We start from the raw sequence: 21668 nt of genomic DNA, 5'->3' as shown, positions 1-21668 counted from the left end.
GGGAAAGGGAGGGGAGGGAGTGGAGAGGTGGGTAGAGGGAGGGTGATTGGTGGGTTCACACCTGCGGTGCATCTTACAAGGGTATATGTGAAGCTTAGTAGATGTAGAATGTAAATGTCTTAACACAATAACTAAGAAAATGCCTGGAAGGCTATGTTAACCAGTATGATGAAAATGTGTCCAACAGTCTATAAAACCAGTGTATGGTGCCCTATGATCCCATTAATGTACACAGTTATGATTTAATAATAAAAAAAATAAAAAAGAAAATTTAGATATACATATGTTACTTGAGTTTTCTCCTTATACACATACTGAAATGAAAATATGTGTAGCAAACAAGTCATCTTTTATTATTAACATACTATAAGTATAATCTTTCTGAATAAAGGACACGTAATATAAACTTTCATCATTTTTTAATGATATAGCAGTATTTGCAATGCCTATTACCTTATAGAGGTTCAGAATGCATTTATTCTGTGCATTTGGTACAGTCATTGTATTCAAAACAGTGTGCCGTATAGTATTCTAAAGTACTAGGCTTTTCTCTACACGAACAAATTTTCATTAAATACTTATTTTATAAAAGTATTAAAGAGAAGAATATTTTATTTATGATCATTGCCTGATTTGATTCTGGGCATGATTTATAATGGCTGGACAAGATTATACTATGAGGGCTTATTAATTGTTTTCTTAAACTACTTTTTAATTTCAGAGTCTTTACATTCCCTTGTTTGTCAGTATTTCTTGATAAATATGAGGTAAGTTTTAAATTTAGCGCATGTTCTTTTAGTTATTGGATAGATTTTAATGCAAGGGTCAAGTGAATTATAAGTTAAACAATTGATAAGAACATTAAAAATAGCCATAAATATATCACAAATACAGCTGTAGTCTAGTACAGTCTAGTATTTTGCATATGACAGTGACACCAGGAGAAATTTTATGAAACTGCATATTCATACATAGCTGAGAATAACTGGAATATAAAGGCTGTAGTTATCCAAATTTTCTTACATTTTCTTAGTCCCAAATTGATTTATTATCTATGAATATGCTTAAACTGATACAGTAGTTTTAATCTCTGTTAGTACTTGGAATATTTGTAATTTCTTGGAGTTAGCCAATTTCTGTGTAAAATATTAAAGTAGAATTTCTTTTGTTTCTACATTTATCTAAATGTTATACTTGTCTTTTCTCTCTTCTTCTAGCTATACCTTTTTTTATTTATAGAAGATTTAGCCATAATTATAACTTTCCGTTGTTATTTTTTAAAGTATAATTTATACTAGTTTTACGTTTATTTTCTTAGCTGAAAATACCATCAGATGAAAAACTTGAGGAATTTTGGATTGATTTTAATCTTGGAAGCCAGACTCTATCATTCTACATTGCTGGAGATAATGATGTAAGCTTTATTCCCTCAGTATTATTGTATGTGTATATGTATATATAAAATTTTCAATTCACCTTAAGCATGTAAATTTCTTTGTCTATTTTTCAGGCTATTCTTTTGCTAGATTTTAATGTTCTAGTAGTTTTGATTAGAGTGGTAACTTACCAAGTTAATTAAAGATAAAAATTATTTCTGATTTTTAATTATAATAAAACAATAAATTTTAATACTAAATTTTAACATATGCTTTTCAGAAATAAATTACTTGCTAATAAATAACATTTCAGTAACATATAGTGACAAATAGTCTTATTGATTCATAAAATCTTCTCTTAGAAAATAGTGAGGAACTGATAATTATACCCTGTTTCCCCGAAAATAAGACAGTGTCTTATTTTAAGGTGTGCTCCCAAAGATGCGCTAGGTCTTATTTTCAGGGGACGTCTTATCTTTCCTGTAAGTAGGTCTTATTTTCAGAGGATGTCTTATTTTCAGGGAAACGGGGTAGTAGCATTTGGGAGTGAATTTCAGCTCTTTTCTTTCTCTGCTATATTGTAGCTATGCTTATACTTCTAAACAGGTGGCATATTTTCTACTACTGTTAATCTTTTTTACCTGAGAAAAATCCTGAGTCATAATTTCTTAATAGGTACCACTTCATATTTGGTACATTGGCATACTTCTAGTTCAAATTGTGTAGTCACTTTGCCAAAATTTCAATTTAGAGTTGGTCAGCATTTACTAATCTAGTTGTGGCTGGTGCTATTATAGTAAGGTTTAAGTCTTTTTGCTCTTCTGCTTATATAATTTTGCTTTTTGTTCCAGGTAAATTCCTCATAGGTGTGAACATTAATGAAATACCTCTTAGAATTTCCATGTGCCTCTTTTTCTTTTATATTTTAAAGTACCTTCTTAAAATGCCTGATTAAAATTGAGTTCCAGTGACAAACACTGCTTCTCAGGGGCATTAACAGTTTTTATTAGTGTGTTTCTCCTACAGGGTTGGTAGCTGTATTTTTACCTAAATTTTCTTTGAGGAATTAAAATTCCATTTTGGCAGAAGAGAATAGTGTTGATGTTAAATAGCAATAACTATTATAAAAGAAATAAAACAGCACAATGTGCACAAACTACTATAAAGGAAATAGAACAATGTGCCAGGCACTGATCACGATGCTGGGGAATTCTTTCTGAAAATATATTTAGAATCTTCTCTCATCTGAATTTCTATAGTTGTAATATATCCTACCTGTTTCCCCTCTCACTCTCTCTAGAAACCATTCTTCATATCGTGGCTACTCAAACCCTTTTTCTCAAACCTCTTTGACATCGCATAGAAAACATTTTTATGACCTGGCTTTTGACTGTTTCTCTGATGTCTCATACATTCTCCAGGATTAGCATATTCCAGAAACATTCCTTTTTTTATATATTTCTGTAGCACAGGTGGTGCCTGTCTGAGGTCTTTCTGCTCCCTAGTTCTTGCCTAGAACATATCAAGATCTTCACACTAACTCCTTGCCATTCAGATACTAGCACATATGTAATCTCTTTATGGAGGTATTCTATAGTTACTCAATATGAAGTAGCCTCACAGCTACATTATATCACATTGTCCTGTTTTATTTCCTTTGTAGTAGTATCATTGTGTGTATATGAGTTTGTGTGTTTTCCTACATAGAGTATGAGATTGATGAGATAAGGCATCTGGTACCTGCCTGTTTTTATTTATATCTATTCAAGGGCTCATATTTTTCACAAGAATGAATAAATGAAATATTGAAAGAACTCAAAGATATATAGATTTCACAGGTGATTGGAAGGAAATAGGCAATGTAGAGCCAAAAAAGAGTTGTAAGCAGTAACATCAATCCAATGAATATTTATTGAGAACTTAACTATGTGCCAGATAAATATTAGGCACTAGGAAATACATTTGTGTAAAAGATCACCCTGGCAGGAAGAGTGGATTAAAATATAGTGGGGAGAATAGATTTAAAAGGGAAGATACCAGGGAGTCTCCACTTAGGAGGCTTTTTGTAATAATCCAGGTGAGAAATCAATCATGGTGGCATGGTTTTGAGAAGGGATAAGGGAGATGGATGGAAATGGATAAACTCCAGAAAAACTTGAGAAGAGGGAGGATTTAGTTAATTTAGTGTGATCTGTGGTTAAGAAAAGAGGATGACTTAATAACACTTGGATAATTAAATGAATGGGAATGCTATCACGGGAGGATAAATTTTGTAGGGGAAGGATGATGAGTTCAGCTTTAAATGTATTGCTTTGGAGAGGCTTATGGGATAGTCAGCTGAAGATGCTATGTATCTGGTAGGTAGTTGTATATGTTGGTCTGAAGCTTGGTACAAGGCCAAAAGTGGAGATCTCTATAGAAGCTGAGTGCCTGGATGAAAAACCTGTGAAAAACACAGATCTACAGGATAGATAAAAGGCTCTAGCCAGCATACCAAAAAGAATCAGCCAAAAGAGAACATATTAAATGGGTATTGTGTCATGGAGACAAAGTAAGAGTATTTATAAGATCAATACTGTCAAATGCTCCTGGGGGACTTAAATAAAATAAAAACTGCTAACCGTGAAAGAACAGTTCACTTAAGTGACGAGACTGTAGGTATTCCAGAAAGTTGAAATACAGGTTGAGGAGGTAAAGATATCAAGTTAAGGGAAAAGAGAGAATAGTGTGAGAAGTAGATTCAAGGAGGAGTTTTTGTTAGATACTTTTTTATAAGTGTAAGAGAGAGCTTTAGAAAACTGATGATGAGGGAAAAGGGGGATTGGAGGCTAAATCTGAGGTCAAGAGAAAGGCGTATAATGGGGGGGAGAGTAGGAGGTGAAAATAGAACAAGATCGCTACAACCAATTAGTTACTATTGAACCCGGCTAAGAGTTTGTTAAGTGATTTCTACTTTAATCGGTTTGAAAATTTCTATTATATACTACATATATATGTATTTTTTTCCAAAACGAAGGCAGTGAGCCAGTTGCCTCAACATATGAGGAAGGGTCATTTTGAAATTGGTAGATCATAAAAATCACTGGAGATGAAGTGTGCCAGCTGGCATATGCATAATCCTCAAAGGAGCAAGTTTTTTACGCACATAGAAATATGAGCTACGCTAAGCTTTGGAGAGAGCTGTAGGATTCACTTTTTAAAGAATGGTATCTAGTTTTTACTATAACTTTGTGAATTCAAAATCATTTCATTCAGATGTACAAATTTTTAATGAAAATACTTAGAAAGGAAAATTAGGCTGTTGTTCATGTGCATTCAATGTTTGAGTAAAGGACAGTCAATTAAATATTATGGTTACAGGACATAGAATAGATAGTAGTAGTGGGAGTTGAGGAATGAGTAGGATTTCATAAACCATTTCAAAGGAAAAATAAAAGGATTTGGTAATACTTTAAAAATAGATTTTCTTTAATAAATATTAATTCCTTTCTGATTAAGAATAGGAAACTGCCAATACCATCATTTTCTCTTAAGAGGGAACAGGTATTAAAGTAATATATATAACATTATGTAGTTAAGATGGAGCAAAAAAGTTGCTATCTAGTTATATAAACTGGTTTCTTAGAGATGTCTGGTAAAAAGTAGGCTTTATAGTTTGAGTAACATAAAAGTTGGGGATGAAAGAAGCTTTGAATAATGAACAAATTATTTTATTTATGGACAAAACCTGTTTTTAAATTTAAGGATCATCAGTGGGAAGCAGTCACTGTGCCTGAGGAAAAAGTACAGTTATACAGCATTGAAGGTATTAAACTTGTTTTTTATAATTATTTCTTAATTGTTATCATATGGAATAGAAATTGCATCATCTCTGGGATAACAAAATGAATTAATGAATGCAAAGCCAACAATTTCAGATGTTCACATTCATAAATTTATCACATTTGTGGGATTACAGGTTCTTTTTTTAGAATGGACATGTAGTTATTTCAAGATTATTTGCTGAAGAGGCTTCCCTTTCTCTACTGGATTGCTTTGGTTCCTTTGTTAAATATTATATAACTCCGTAAGAACACGTCTGTTTCCTGGTGCTCTAATCTATTGCTTTGGTCTACTTCTTTATTCCAGTACCACACTGTTTTGATTATTGTAGATTATGGTTAGTCTTAAGTTAGCTAGTAGAAGTTTTCCAACATTGTGGGGGTTTTGTTCATATTGTTTTGGATATTCTAGGCCTTTTAAACTTCCATATAAATTATAGAATTGGTTTATCAGTTGCTTCAATAAGCCTTTATGATTGTAATTGGGATTATAGATCTGTATGGGGAGAAATAACATGTTAACAGTAGTAACTATTGCAGTCCATAACATTGGTGTCTTTCTTCATTTATTTAGGTTTTTGATTTCTCAAAGTTTTATAAGTCATGGTTCCCTGTTTGCTATTGTTTTGTGTGGATATACATTTGTCTTTGCACTGAAGGACTAGTTGCTTATTCCAGTCTTCTCTGACTGACTTCCTTTTTTTTTATTGGATGTTTACTTAGAGATTTCGTAATTTGCCTGTCTTTCGCATCTTTTAATGAATTTATTCCCAAGTATTAAGTCTTACCTTTTATGAAAGTAGAATTGATATTTAATTGTGTTTATAAATACCTTCTACTGGTGTATATAAAAATTCAATTTTTTTCTTGCATATTTACCTTGCATCCTATAACCTTGCCAAATATACTGTTTAGTTTTAGTATTTGTAGTATGGATTCCTGAGGATATTCTAGGCATTCATTCATGGCATCTACAAAAAGAAATACAGTTTTACTTTTTTCTTTCTGATCCTAATGTACTCCCTTTCTTTTTTTTTTTTTTTTTTTTTTTGCTTTATTGCAATTGATAGATCCTCCAATACAAAATTAAATAGACATAGTAAAAGTGAATATCTTTGCCTACTTTCTGATCTTGGTTTATGGAAAAACTTTTATAATTTTACCATTAATCATTTTATTAGCTAAAGGTTTTTTGTAGACAACCTTCATCAGGTTGAAGAAATTGATAAGTCTTCACCTCTATATGTGTGTGTATGTGTTATATAGAACCTCTTTTGATCAAGGGACTGTAACAACCTGGTCAACATATAGAGGTGGTCAACATAAGGAAATAGGCCTAGCATACTAATAGGTACATGTGGTGCGTGTCTAGTCTATGAAAATTAATTCAACTTGAGGTGGTAAATGTAGGGAGGTGGTCAGTTATGAAGGTTCTACTGTATATCTATGAAAACCATCATAGCTAAACATATCTACCATCCCCAAAATTTCTTTGTGTTCTTTTTAATCTATCCCTTCTCCTACTTCTTAGGCAGAGAGGGTACAGGACTGATCGTTTAAGTCCAATCATGGTTGCTGGTCCATCTTTGGTTCTAGTTTTAGTAGACTGACTCTCTGTCTTGGTTGCCTCTATTCCTCATGTGTGGTCATGCTAGTTGAGCCAGTTAAGTTTCTGTCTTCTGAGCCCAAGAGACTATGAGAGATATAGTTCTGGCTTTTATAGGATTCCAACCCACCTCTCTAGCCTTTTAATTCACTCACTCCAAAATTTGGCATATGTTTGGAGGGGAAAATTGAGTACAAGTTCTGATAATTCATTTCATTAATGAATTCTAGAAAAAGTGCTACTTATCTCGTTGCTGAATATCACTATGGTCACTTTCAAAGTACTGCCCTTGGCAAGCTAGACACCAACACCAGCACCTGGTCCACCCTTCAAAGCAATTTTGGAACCCTTTCTCTGGAATAGCCATTAGAGATGTCATCATTTGAGGTCTGACAATTAAGTTCACAAATTTGCCACCATGCACTTACTGTATAAACCAGTAAGTTTTTATAATCTTAATATATCAGTGTCTCACAGGTGTGTTTATGTCGACATGTGGTGGTGTCTTGATGAGTGGTGTTTATTATTGTTGCTGCATGTTTTTGTGTGCCATACAATGACACCTCTGATGGTCATTCCAGAAAAAGAGTTCTAAAATTGCTTTGAAGGGTGAACAAAGATACCAGAAATATGAATCAATACAGGAAAGACCTAGAGAATCTGCATAAAGAACTCTTCCATTTGCAGGAGACATAAAGGAGGATACAAATGCAAAGATGTTAAGAGATGGAGTATCTGGAGGGCCAAACTTAACAGGCATCCTTAACCTGAAAAATTCATGTTTTGATGAATTATCATAGCGAAAGAATAAAAAGCAGGTGTGGAGTCTTTTCAGCCAACAGCAGGAGCCAGGCCAAAGGCAGTACAGGAGCATGGTGGCTCTTGATGGTAAAGCTTTAGTCCGTAATACAGGCACACTAATTGGGTGCCAGGTAATTTTTTTGGTAACTTTAGAGGCATAGAGTGTAAATACCTCTTATGAACTGGCACTTACCATATTTTCTTTTGCAGTTTTGGCTGGGGCTGGGCTTGAACCTGCTACCCCTGGTATATGGGGCTGGCGCCCTACTCCTTGAGCCATGGGCGCCACTCAACTTACCATATTTTCTTTTTAATGGATTGATAAATTTGTAAAGGATAAGAACTAAATCCTTCTCATCTCACAATTCCCTGGCACTTAATTTTTATCAAATGTTATTATTTACTTTCAACATAATATATAACGTTTGCTGATTTAGTATGTTTGAATACATGCTTATACCTAGAAACATAGTAATTGGATGGAATTAAAATTGTTTTTGTTTGCCTTTTTGAAATTAAGAAAACAGTTTTCCCAGATATGTTCAAGGAATATTTTATTAAGAATTTGTTAGGGTCTAGAACCTATTGAAGGCTCTGTCTTATCAATTATAACAATGTGCTATAGTGTATAGGTCAGGACTCTGAGATTCTGAAAGGTAAGTTGACTTGTTTACATAGGTAGGTAATGTTGAGGATCAGGTGTCCTTGTTCTCCTATCCCCCTTGATGCCCCTGTCTTTTCCCCTTCTCAGTTAATGTCAGAATTGATTAGACACAAGTTTTAGAGTTTGCATTTTGATTCAACTAATTTAATATGCTGAATGCTTTTGTTATTTATAGTATACCTATAGAGTGATACCATAGAAATTAATATAATAAATAAACTAATAGACTGATTTGTTTGTATACAGTGAGAGAATCAAAGAAGCTGCTGATCATAATTCTGAAAAATATTGTAAAAATTAGCAAAAGAGAAGGGAAAGAATTGATTTTGTATTTTGATGCATCATTAGAAATCACTAATGTAACTCAAAAAATTTTTGGTACAGATAAACATAGGGTAAGTTTTTCAACTCTTTTAAATATGTATTTACTATTTTCATAATTCTAGAAACTGTGGCTATAGCTTTGGTCACTTTTTTAATTCCATTTTAAGAATTCTTAAAATGACACATAGATTTTAGTTCTTTAAATTTGCACAGTGGAATAGCCATCAGCTTGTTAGCCATATCCTTTGAGACACCTATTAGGAAGTATTTCAAATGACAAAATTAGCAGCAACTGCTCAAAACATTTCCTGCCAGGTGTTTAAAAAATAAAATGAGAAAAAGTACTATTTTATGCTATGACACATTGTTTATGAGCATTATACAAATGATGTGTCCGAAGAAGTAAATAGGCATAGACAAGATGCATTCTAGAAGCTGGAAGAAAGAGGTGCTTAGTAAGAGTCGGCTGTGAAGGTGAGGCTTTATTGTGGGTCTGGGGCTTGAAAAGTACTTGGAAGTTGAAGGTAGATTAAGTAAGATGCTTTCTATGATTGTGGAAGACATTATAAGCCAGATACTGTTTAGAGAATCTCAGGTGATAATTTATATGCTGATTTGGGGAGATAGTCTATTAACAAATTTGGATAGTGCAAAAGATGTTTATATTAAAGAATATGATAGGATATATTTTTGAGGAACTCTTGTAGGCACAAAGGAACTATGGAGATCATGGTTAGTGGGGAGTAATGGAAGTGTTCTGAGTAGGTATTTATATATGCAAAGTAATGATTTAGGATAATTTGATGACTTTAGAAGAAAATAGAAAAAATTGCATTAAGTGGAAAGAAATTGGTATCTGAAAAAATGTAAAGAAAATGAGGAAAATGACATCATTTTGAATTATCTTAATTTTAGGAATTTACCAGAAAACAAGGTATTTCAGTTGCCAAGACATCTGTGCATATACTTTTTGATGCAAGTGGATCACAGGTATGTCTCTGATTTATTTGGTTTTTATCACTGGGCTAAGTTTAACTGTAAGTAATAGTAATAAGGTTGATGTTGGAATGTGAATATAAAGAAAACAAATGGTCTCAGTATAAACGATGCTTCAATAAAATACATGTGATTAAAAGATAATTATTTTAGTATAGAGAGTAGAGACTTATTAATATCTGTTTGGTAAATTTAATAATTAAAGTATATGTGTATGTCCTTCCACTAATGTCAAAGCTTGTTTCATGTCTATTTGAAAAAGTGGATACTTTTTGTTGAGTCAGTTTGTAAAAATTATAATAGTTCATGAATAGATGAGAGAGTGACGTTTGTAAATGTGAGAAAAGTAGGAGCTTAATTATGATATCCAGTGATTTTTAGAAGTTCTTATGTTTTGCGGGTTTAAATACTTTTTTTCACATTATCCAACAGATTCTAGTGCCAGAAAGTCAAGTCTCACCGGTAGAAGAACTTGTTAGCTTTAAAGAAAAATGTAGCTCCCCAAAGGAATTTGCTAAATCTCTCAAATATATCAACAACAGTAATCAAGGGGACAGAAAAAATAGTCAGCTTGAGGTAAAGTGACATCAAAATAGTTATATATAAAACTAGCATGGATCAAATTATTGCTATATATAAATGTAGGAAAATAGCAACTAGAATTTATATACTAATGGCCTTGACGAATTACATTTCAGAGTTTTTTCTGTGCCTTTTACAAATATGAACAAAAGGTTGTGTCTTCACAAATTGTACGTTTAGGGGTTAGTACAAAATAAGCTATACTTTTTACTTATAAATTACAAGTTAGACATACATAAGAAAACCTTTTTTTTTTTTTTTGTTTGTTTTTTTTTTTAAGAAAACCTGTTTTTTTGCATTTAACCTCTCTGCTCTTTGCATTTGGCTATAACGTCTAATACAAATCTATAATGTTCTGTTTATTGTATGAGGAAAGGAAAAAAGTATTAGGTTTTTTTCCTTACTCCTTTTCTTCCTCTTCCACTGAAGGATATCCTCTAGGCCACATCCAGTAGAACTGTTTCTCAGCCTTTTTGTCCCCATACTTGCTGTCACACTTGACATTGTTGATAGACCTTTCTTTCTTAAGGTCCTCCTCTTTTTCAGTTTCTATTTTGAGCATCCAAATTCTCTTCCTACTTCTTTTACTACATCAGGGATACTTACCCTCACCTTCTCCTTACAGGTTTACTCTAAACTCAAAAGCCTGATATCCAGCCTTTTGAATATCTTACAGCCTTCCTTTTAAGGAGCTTCTTTTATATACATAATTTGAGCTCTTAAAATGCCCCAGATTTCAAAGTCCTATACTTGCATCTCTGCCTTCCATTCTCATATTTCCTCTGTTTCTTCAAGTCCTTTCCTGAAGTCTAAGCTCAAACACTTTAGCTTTTGCCTCAACTCTGCATTTGTCTCTATACTTCAGTAATACTACCAGTAATATTTTTCATCAGTATCTTGATTCCAGCCTCTTCTCTCCACCATATCTAGAACCAAGATGCTAGTGACTATTCTGTCTTAATATCTCTAACATGTTTTCTTCCTTTCTTCTTCCACCATTACTTATCCCAACACAGCTGGGTTAACAGAGTAGCCTCCTCATTGTTCTTTCACATCATTGCTTTGTCCTGTGAGCTACCCCATATGGTATACCAGTGGTTTTTCTTAAATATCAGTGTCCCAGTAACATTCTTCTCACCAAAAAAAGGTTCATGATCTCTGTGTTCATCTCAGTGACTCAATACATTTGGACTTTCTATAATTAAATTTTACCCCTTTCTATTAAAACTATAGTGTGTTTTCTCCACTTTAGTAAGTTCATTTGTCTCACTGTCTTTTGTACACCTTACTCATTCTCCTTCTAGGTCTCCATTCATCTTATTTATTCTTTTTTTTACCTTTACTTATCAAAAGCATATTTACATTTGCAAGTCTTGCTTCATTTTTAGTTTCTTCATGGAGATGTTCCTGATTATTTCAGTTATTACTAATTTCTTACCTTTAGATAACTATAACTCTCTTAGGCTTTTCCATAATTTTGGACATATTTATTTTACTCTTTATTCCTTTAGGCATGTATCCTCAAATTTAAAATATTACCTTTTACTACCCCTAGGTAATTAGATCATAAAAGGTTATCTTTTGTGTCTTTATATCAGAATCATTTTGGGTGCTTATTAAAAATGCAGATTCTGCTGGGCAGGGTAGCTCGCACCAGTAACCCCAGCACTCTGGGAGGCCAAGGCGGATTGCCTGAGCTTAAGAGTTTTAGACCAGCCTGAGCAAAGTGAGACCTTGTCTCTACTAAAATTTGAAAAACTAGCAGGGCATTGTGGTAGGTGCCTGTAGTCCCAGCTACTTGGGAGGCTGAGCCAAGAGGATTGCTTGAGCCCAGGAGTTCGAGGATGCCGTGAACTATGACACCAAGGCATTCAACCCCAGATGACCAAGTAAAACTCTGTCTTAATAAAAAGAAAAAAAAATGCAGATTCTTAGACCCTGGGAAAGTTCTTAATCACAACAACGTTTAAAGAATAGTGCAGTATTGTTGAGTATCTAATATGTTTTCAGTGAAGATGAACTGTTTTGAGGTGTTTGTGTATACAAATAAGTAGCTTTTCAGGATCCATTCACTAATACTACTAGAAACTAATTTCTTAAAGAAGAATGTGCTGGTTCAGAAGTTAATCTTAGAATTCCCTTTTCTTCTGTTCTCCCTGCCCTTCCCCTACATACACATACACATACACAACTCACATCTCCCCCCTAATTTATGGGCAGGTATCTTTTAAAAACAGCTCTTTAATGCTTCTACACTGTAATGTTCCCTCTACTCCTTTACATGGCACCCTCTGAAACTTCTGTCTTCTTTAGTCCCTGCCTCTGTTATTTACTTCTGTCACTCTTATAAATCACTTTTGTGATGACAAATCTTTATTGGAACCATTGGCATATGTGCCAGTGAATCTGTGAGTTCCTGTAACTACTTTACTCCAGTTTAGTCTTCACAGGCTTTTAATACACTTTTCAAAGATGTGTGAAAGTTTTGGAGAAGACTTAACATTATGAAAACATTCAAAGTAATTTAACATAAATATGTATCCAAGCATCACTTTCATGTCATGGAGTAGGAAAATGTAAGCTATGGTTAACTAGATGAACTTAATATTGATAAAATACTTTCAGCTAGCATATAAAAGTACTGTATTTCATACATTTTGATGTTCTATAAATATTCTTTAAAAATATTCCTTGCTTGTTTTGCCTACTTATTCAATACCTAATATAAGGATAAAATCTTTAAAGTCAGCCTAAAACACAGAAATTTCTGGATATTGTGTTGTTTATCTTTTGCATGTAGTCAAGGCAAAATGTTATGTGTAAAACTGTAGTATATTGAACTTCAAAAATAATGTGTGTTTACTATGGCTGTTTCTCCTAGATTACTACTCCTAGCAAAAGAAAAATGTCTGAAGCATCAATGATTGTTCCTGGTGCAGATAGATACACTGTGAGAAGTCCCATACTTTTAATCAACACATGTAAGTTTTATAGTCTTAGAATATTTCTAACAAATATTACATTGTAGATGAGGCATTTGTTAATTCAGGACATTCTGGAAATAATACACATAAAGGATAAGTTGGGGCTATGAAAATTGATCAGATATGAACCACTAATGTTTTCTAAGAGAAGAAAGGTATAATGTATATTGACATATAAACAATGTTCAAAATATTAATATTAAGCAGTAAAAATTTATCATAATTTAAGCAGGATGCAGCATAATAAACTGATTAAATGTTAAATTTATCAGGCTGCTTAGTCTCTCGCTCCTGGGTTTGCACTTTTGTGTACACTATCCTCTAGCTAATTTTAAAACAAATTTCCTTTCTATGAAGTGGGAAAAGTTACCTTATCAAGTTGTTAAAGGATTAAGTAAAAATTATTCATTCTCTAAGCAGTCTTATAAAATATTTAGGTAGTCCCTAGTATATACTAAGAGCTAAATGAAAATTAAAAATGCAAAATCTGATACTCTGTGCTAGTTGCTTTAAATAGTCTCTATGAAACCTTAATACTTACCGTCTGTTTCTACTAAGCTTCTCAAACTTCAAAAGCTCAGAATTGAATTTATTTTCCCATCCTCCCTGACAATTTTTTCTTCACTTTTTTCTTTCTTTTTTTTTCTCTTTTCCTTTTTTCATTTTCTTTCTTTTTCTTTTGAGACAGGGTTTTGCTCTGTCACCCAAGGGCTGGGGTTCAGTGGCTTCATCATATAGCTCACTGTACCTCCAATTCCTGGGCTCAGGCAATCCCCCGTCTCAGCCTTCTGAGTAGCTGGGACTACAGGTACATGTCACCACACCTGGCTGATTTTATTCTCTGCTGTTTATCTTAATAAATGGCATTCATATCCATTTATCTAAGTCTGAAGCCTAGGAACCATCCTAGAACTTTCCTTTTTTACCTTCATATGAAAAGTACTTCAATAATAGCAATATATTAAAAAATGTAGCTGTTCTTTATCATTTTGTTTTAAGCAACACCACGAAGAGGAAGAGTTAAACCACCACTGCAAATGATGAGTTCTGCAGAAAAACCTGGTGTTTCTGAAACACTGGAAAACGGAGTGGATAAGGCTGTATCCCTTAAATCTAAACCATCTGAAGGAAGAAATAGAGGATATAATACAGACAAAGTAACTTTACTTTGAAACTATTTTTAAGTAATTTAAAAAAATTATTGTAGAAATACAGAGGGTGCCAAAAACAATGTGTACATATTTTAAGCTAAGGAAAAACTGTATTAAATTTGTAATAACTTAAATTACATTTGACTTCTGAAATTACAAGGGGTGCTCAATGTGACTTTATTCATCTTTTGTTATCAGTATATACTGAGCATTATAATTTTAATACACATTTTCCCTAGCTTAAAATATGTACACTTTTTTGGCACCCTCTGTATATTGAGCTAACTTCTTTTGCAATCGGTGCCTCATTTTATTTAAATCATTACTCGTTTTGTTCTAAGGTAACATTTGTTATCCTTGAAAGTAGGGTCCTTTGGCATATGACTCATTTACTGTGCTTATAATAAAGCTTATGATTATTCCTTCTCTAGAACTCTTAATTTACATATTGGATAGGAGAAATGGACTTGCTATAACTCTTTAGCTTATTACGCACATTAGTGACTGCCGTGGGGAAGGCTCTGATATAGAAACATGAAGTACAAGTGGATTCTATCCTTAAAGTATGTCAAAGTCTAGCATGGGTCTAGCAAGGGAATTAGATTAATAAGATAATCACAATATATTATAAGTGTTCTCAGATGTACTTATGGGATGCAAATAGGAACCCAATCATAAGTAGACAGGAGTGTAAAGATCAAGGGATGTTTTTTAAGGAAATAAAAGAGAGCGAGTTGATTTTTGAAAGGTGAATAAAAGTAAAAGGAATACTGAGGAGAAGGGCATTCATTCCAGGTAGTCCAAGAGACAGAGCAGGGACTGGATAAGAGAAAATAGTTTCTTGGGAAAACAAGAGGTGATCAGAGATACAGTTAAGATTGTAGATGAGGAACACTCTAATAGCTTTTGTTTTCTGTGGAGGGTCAGGTTTTTCGTGGGTATCTGTTAAAGTAGAGGGCTCAGGGACATGTAAAGAATTGGCAGAGGTACTGAGATGTCATGGAGAGGCCTAAGAAAAAGTATAAATGTTAGACAATGTTAGGGTCCAGTTTAAATTTAAGGCTGAATTTTATCATGTCATTAGTTCATAAATATGTAATTATCTCAAAGCTTTGTAAACTTTTAGAGTAAAAAAGGAGGTGGCGGACACATTCTTTTTTAATTTAAATGCTTATGAGCAGAAAAATTTGGAGTGAGAGAGTTGTAGATATTGGGAAAAAATAGTAAAAGTAACAGTTCAAATCATCTAGCTAAGTGTTTTTCTTATAAGAGCACTACTTTTCAGTTGTGTGGCATGGTTCTAAATGTTGTAATAATGTAGAATAATAAACATTCTAGGTAGGACTGTGCTTACCTATTGTCAGGAGAACCCCTCTGTCATTGTGACAACCCAGAACACACCTGCATATTTCCATAACTTCTCCCCTTCCCAGTTTGGAAAATCTCTGGCTAGATTAAGTAGGAAAGACAGCCAGGATGAGGCAAAATATAATGTTTTCAATTAGAAGATAGATTTTTCTGATAGTGACAGCAGATTTTTATTTGATCTAAATTAAGGGGAAAATCTGTGGTTGTTGAAAAAGGGAAACTTGCTGTAGGCAAGAAATTACCTGGGCAATAGCTAAAATTTTAAAAACAATATTTCATAATTTTTGGAAATTTCTATATACAGGGTGGACATAAACTTAAATTGCACATGAACTTTATGTCCACCCTGTAGTTTGGTGAAATGACAGACAGATGGAGGCTGTGTGATCAGGTGCAGTGGGAGATGTGCCATGGAGGTTCTAGAAATTGTCAGTAACTGATGGAAATTGATTTATTATACTGGCTTTGGGTGGGATCAGAAAATTTATGGACTCTTCTGCCTCCTTGTGTGCAGTAAAAATTACACTCTTGTTTTAGGATAGGCAGTATTCGAAAATGGGCATAACATTTATGAAATAGATATAAGTACCATTCAACTTACAATAGCAAAAGAAATTTATTTTAAAAATTTCAGACCTTAATACTTTGACTTTTAAAAGATTTCATATAGCACTTTAATTCAAAGTTTACATGAACATATTTCCTGTGTTTATAGCATTTCAAAACTGCTACAGTTGTAGAAAAGACAGAAAATAAGGATGTTGAATTCCCAAACAAAAATTTTAGTAAGTACCTTATGATAATTTTCGTTACTTTTTAAAAAATAAATGTACTTCTCTCTATATATCCCTTTAACCCCACTGGCATTGTTGATTTGGAAAAGAAAAATTTAGAAAGAACATTTGGCTTTATACCCAGAATTTTAGAGATTGTAAGGAAATATGATATCGTCTCTGTTCCCAGGAAGTATGAGTCTGTGAGGGAGGAGGCATACAATATGTGAACCTTTATAAATTCTATACGAACTCCCATTTTACCCTGCCAAATCCATGAAAAAAAGTAAATATGATAATTTTTTTTATTTAGATGAACTCCAGGATGTTGTACCTGATTCACAGGCAGTGGAAAAAAGAGATAAACCTGTGTAAGTCGGTTACCCTATCAAATCATTTAGCCTATGGTAATATTATGTCAGATATAACACAGGTGAAGGAAAAGGACTTTATATTATTAGAATGGAGAATTAGTTATAGAATTAATCATCTCTAAAATATTCTGATAGTACCATGAATAATGCATATACATTTTTTTCCATGTCAACCAACATAACTCTTTTCAAATTGAGATACTCAAAATGAATGAGATTTTTTAAGTAATCAAATATGAATAAAATTTAACTTAGTTTAAACACACAGTAGAACATCTAAAATATATTTAAGTAGATATCAAAGTAGTAGTAACAATGGACTTTTTAAACATTCTTTGTAATATATTAAACAAATGAATTCATTTTCTAGATTACCTGATATTTTAGACAACATCTGTGGAAATAAAATGCTCTCCAAATGGGCATGTTGGACACCTGTAACAAATATCAAACTATGTAAAAACCGAAGAACAAGTGCTTCATCAGAAGAGACATTGAATCAAGGTGAAACATACAGTTTTGTCTGTATGTAATAGTATGGGGGAATACTAATTTCCTCAAAAGTCTAATAAGCATTTTTCCTTTTAACAAATATACATGTTGTCAATTTATTAATAAAAATTTCTCATTTTTCCACTAGATGTTGTTATAAACAAAAAACTTACTAAACAAAAACCATCTTCTTCGATATCTGATGATAATTCTGAAGAAACAAGGAAGGTAAAATATAAGAAAGAAAGAGTGGACCATAATAAAATAGATAAAGGAGAAGTAGAAGTTTACAAAAGAAACAATCAGCAACAAAATCATCCTAAATATTCAGAGGAGAAAAATACTAAAAATACCAAGCAGAATGATTGGCGTATTGAATCTGAAACAACTTTTAAATCAGTTCTCCTAAATAAGACAGTTGAAGAATCGTTGATATATAGGAAGAAATATATACTATCAAAAGATACGAATTCTGCTATTTGTGATAAAAGCCCTTCTAGAAAAAATGTGAAAAGTCATAGAAAATCAGGGAAAGAATTGACTTCTGAGCCGAATTCTTGGGATTCGAAACAAAAAAACGTGGTGAGCTTTCAGTGTGTTTTGATTTCTACCCTTAGGGTGCCTGCCTACTTGAAAACATAAAATGTGAAAGAAGCTTGATTGCAGCAAATTTAAACATGTGTAATTCTTTGCTCTTTATTTCAATGCCTCCACTCTTAAGAGTGAGTTCCTCCTAAAACTACTTCCTTACATCTCCCCTTTCCAGCCGTGATAGAACAGTACTAGGCACGTATCATGTAATATGTGTAGAGGGAACGAAGCCTGCACTTCCTATCTCTTCTATTCAGCTTCTTCCCACTCGTTTATTTTGAATATGTATAAAGAACTGTTTGTACCTCTCTAATTCTTGCCTTTTTTATAAATGACTATTTTTGTGTGGGTTTTTCCTCTGTGACTGTCACCTTTTCCAGAATAAGGACTATGTTTCATTCAACATTTGTTTTCCTGAATTTCCTAGCACAGCTACACACAATAGCATCCCAAATGTTTTTTGAATGAATGCATTTAGCTTAGATAAGGTTTTGCAAGAAAGAGTGGAAATAGCTTGAAAGAGACTATCTTACTGTAACTGTTGCCCATCCTTAGCGGAGCCCCTGCTTTCTTCTTCAGAATAATCACCTCTGTAGAACATCTTTTTTGGCAATTTTGCACCATACTTGCATGCAAGAAAATTTTACTTTTTGTAATGGTTATCATAAATCTTTTTTGTCATTGATACCATAATGTAGATTAAGAAAAAGTTTTAATCAGAATAACGTTTCCACTTTTAATAATCTACTTTTTTCCTATTCTAAAATAATCTAGGTTTTATACACTTTTAATTTATCTTATTATAGTATTGTACCTGCACAGCCAAATTTGCATAAAATGTTCATACATTGGGACATTTCAATATGCAAATGATATTTGAAAGTTAATTTTCATTTATTGTACATAATCAGACATTATTTGTCTTGGCCATCTTCCTTTTTTTAACCTGCACTTCACAGTTTATGCCTATTTGGGTTGTTTTCTTCTACAACCATATTTTTGGGGGTACTTTTTTCCTTGGTTCCTGGTATTGTTACTGTCCTGACTGCTGTTAGTTCTCTCACTCCTAAAGGGAGTAAGATTCTTTTTGTCCAAATACAGCTCTGTCCTTCAATTTTAATTTTAAACTGTTTAGAGTTCAGGGTCATTTCACAGAATTTCCCTGAGCCAATCTTTGCTTTTTACTGGGAGTACAGCAATCTGATCATCTCTTCTTAGCTGTGCTCTGATTTTTTAAGGATCAACTTTCTGTTGTTAGAAGTTCTCTTCAGGCGGCGCCTGTGGCTCAGTGAGTAGGGCGCCCACCCCATATGCCGAGGGTGGCGGGTTCAAGCCCAGCCCCGGCCAAACTGAAACCAAAAAACAGCCGGGCGTTGTGGCGGGCGCCTGTAGTCCCAGCTGCTCGGGAGGCTGAGGCAGGAGAATCGCTTAAGCCCAAGAGTTAAGAGGTTGCTGTGAGCTGTGTGATGCCACGGCACTCTACCCGAGGGCCATAAAGTGAGACTCTGTCTCTACAAAAAAAAAAAAAAGAAGTTCTCTTCAGTTCTTCATAGGGTCACTCCCTATGTCCTTATGTTTCCTAACAATTCCAGGCATCATTCTCCGCTAAGGTAGTCATCTGTCTGATACTGTTTTTCTACTTACGGGATCAGCCCAGAGAAATAGAACCACTGTAGTTCAATGGTGTAGATTTTTCAAGTTGGCTCCAATTGTACAGGAAGTTCTGAAATGACACACTATTTTAGAGGATGTACCTTTTTTCTACATTTTTATTATGCCAGGTAAATTCTGTCACTTTGATAAGGTCAAGAAAGGACAGTAATTAATATATACCTATTATGTGTAACAACATAATGGACTTAAAAATAGTTAAAATAATAAATTTTATGCTGTGTATATTTTAATGCAATTTTAAAAACTTATATGCCTAATACCCAGAAAAAAAGTAAATATAAAATCATAAGGCCTCATGTGTTTAGGAGTATTTTTGGAGTTTTTTTAATTAAAATATCTAAAATTATGATGAGATTAATTCTTAATTTCATAGTCTTGTTTTTAAAAAATTAGGAGACTTTTTGTTAGAGCAGTTTCAAGTTTACAAAAAAAAATGTGAAGTGCAGAGAGTTTTCATATGCCTCATTACCCTATTATTAAAAACTTGCATTAGTGTGGTATAGTTGTTAGAATTGATGAGCTATTATTGATATGCTGTATTATAATTATTAACTAAAGTCCATAGTTTACATTGTTCATTCTTTTTTTGACAAATGTTCATGTTTTGACAAATATGTAGTGAAATGACATATATATTATTATAGCATCATACAGAATAATTTCACTACCCTAAAATACTGTCTACCTACATATTCTTTTGATTAGAAATGAATAACATACGCCATAACAGGGCTTCCAAGGATTGCCCATAAAGTTGCCATATGTAGGGAAGATGGGAAATTGTAGCTAAATGTACCTTTATTTATAAAATATTCATTACAAAATTTTATAAAATATTTGTAAAATATTTCTATGTGTTGGCCATGTGTTTTGTAAAGTTTTGTATGACTATTTTGTAAATAAAGGTACATTTATCTACAATTTCCCATTAATCCTTGTGTATAGTGACTTTATAGATGAACTCTAGGACACGCTGTAGATTACCCTGGGAAGAACTGATACTTTGACAATATTGGGCTTCCTATCCATATATGTGGAATATTTATTTATTTAGATCTTGTTTAATTTCTTTAATCAGAAATCGTAGTTTTTGCTCATGCACACGTTTTGTAAGATTTATACCATACCTACATATTTCATTTTGGGGGGCTGCTAGTATAAATCATATTATGTTTTTAATTTCCAATTTTATTTGCTTGTCGCTGGTTTATACGAAAGTAATTTACATTTTTGCATGTTAACTTTGTATATTTCAACTTTGGAATAATTTCTTTTTAGTAGCAGCTATATTTATTTTTGTTAAGTTTTGGGGATTTTCTGTATAGACAATGGGGTTGTTTGGAAACAAAGTCAGTTTTATTTCTTCCTTCTCAATCTGTATGCCTGATATTTCCTTTTATTTTTACTGTGTTAGCAAGGACTTTTAATACAGTGTTGAAAAGGAATGATAAGAGGAGATAATCTTGCTTTGTTTCTGATTTTAGCAGAAAAATGTCTTTTTTGGTCACCATTAAGTATGATGTTAGCTGTCATTGTTTTTCTAGATGTTCTTTATCAAGTTTAGGAAGCTTTCCTGAGAGTTATTATCATGAATGAGTGTTCGATTTTGTCAGATTTCTTTCTGTGCATTTATTAATATGATTTTTCTTCTTTATCCTATTGATATAATGGAGTACCTTAATTGATTTTCAGATGTTGAATCAGCCTTGCATACCTAGAATAAGTTTGACTTGGTCATAGTGCATAACTGTTTTTGTACATTGTTATATTTGATTGAGTTGCTAATGTTCTGTTGAGAATTTTTACATCTATGAGAGATATTGTTGAGAGATATTGATCTGTAGATTTTCTTTTTTGTAATATCTTTGATTTTGGTATTAAGGTGATATTGGCTTTATAGAATGAATTAGGAAGCATTTTCTCCACTTCTGTTTTCTAGAAGATTGAGGAGAATTGATACAATTTCTTCCTTAAATTTTTGATAGCATTTACCAGTGAACCCATCTGGGCCTGATGTTTTGGAAGGGTATATATATTGATTCAGTTTTTAATAGGTGTAGGCATATTCAGGTAATGTATTTCCCCTTGGAA

General features: G+C 33.0%; 1 protein-coding gene across 1 annotated transcript in view; it reads left to right on the top strand.

Moving 5' to 3' along the window:
- Nucleotides 1-21668, top strand: part of SYCP2 (synaptonemal complex protein 2) — a 65640-nt gene that overhangs the window by 18663 nt on the left and 25309 nt on the right. Inside the window, exons 12-23 of the mRNA XM_053574052.1 lie at nt 722-767; nt 1319-1414; nt 5121-5181; nt 8515-8663; nt 9508-9582; nt 10021-10164; nt 13052-13151; nt 14154-14311; nt 16389-16458; nt 16760-16817; nt 17191-17324; nt 17461-17894. Coding sequence (XP_053430027.1) covers nt 722-767; nt 1319-1414; nt 5121-5181; nt 8515-8663; nt 9508-9582; nt 10021-10164; nt 13052-13151; nt 14154-14311; nt 16389-16458; nt 16760-16817; nt 17191-17324; nt 17461-17894 — 1525 coding nt within the window. The remainder of the gene's footprint in view (nt 1-721; nt 768-1318; nt 1415-5120; nt 5182-8514; nt 8664-9507; nt 9583-10020; nt 10165-13051; nt 13152-14153; nt 14312-16388; nt 16459-16759; nt 16818-17190; nt 17325-17460; nt 17895-21668) is intronic.

Source organism: Nycticebus coucang, chromosome 21, assembly GCF_027406575.1.
Source record: "Nycticebus coucang isolate mNycCou1 chromosome 21, mNycCou1.pri, whole genome shotgun sequence".
NCBI lineage: Eukaryota > Metazoa > Chordata > Mammalia > Primates > Lorisidae > Nycticebus > Nycticebus coucang.
The sequence above is the reverse complement of the archived record's forward strand: the minus strand, read 5'-3'. Positions and strand labels throughout refer to the sequence as shown.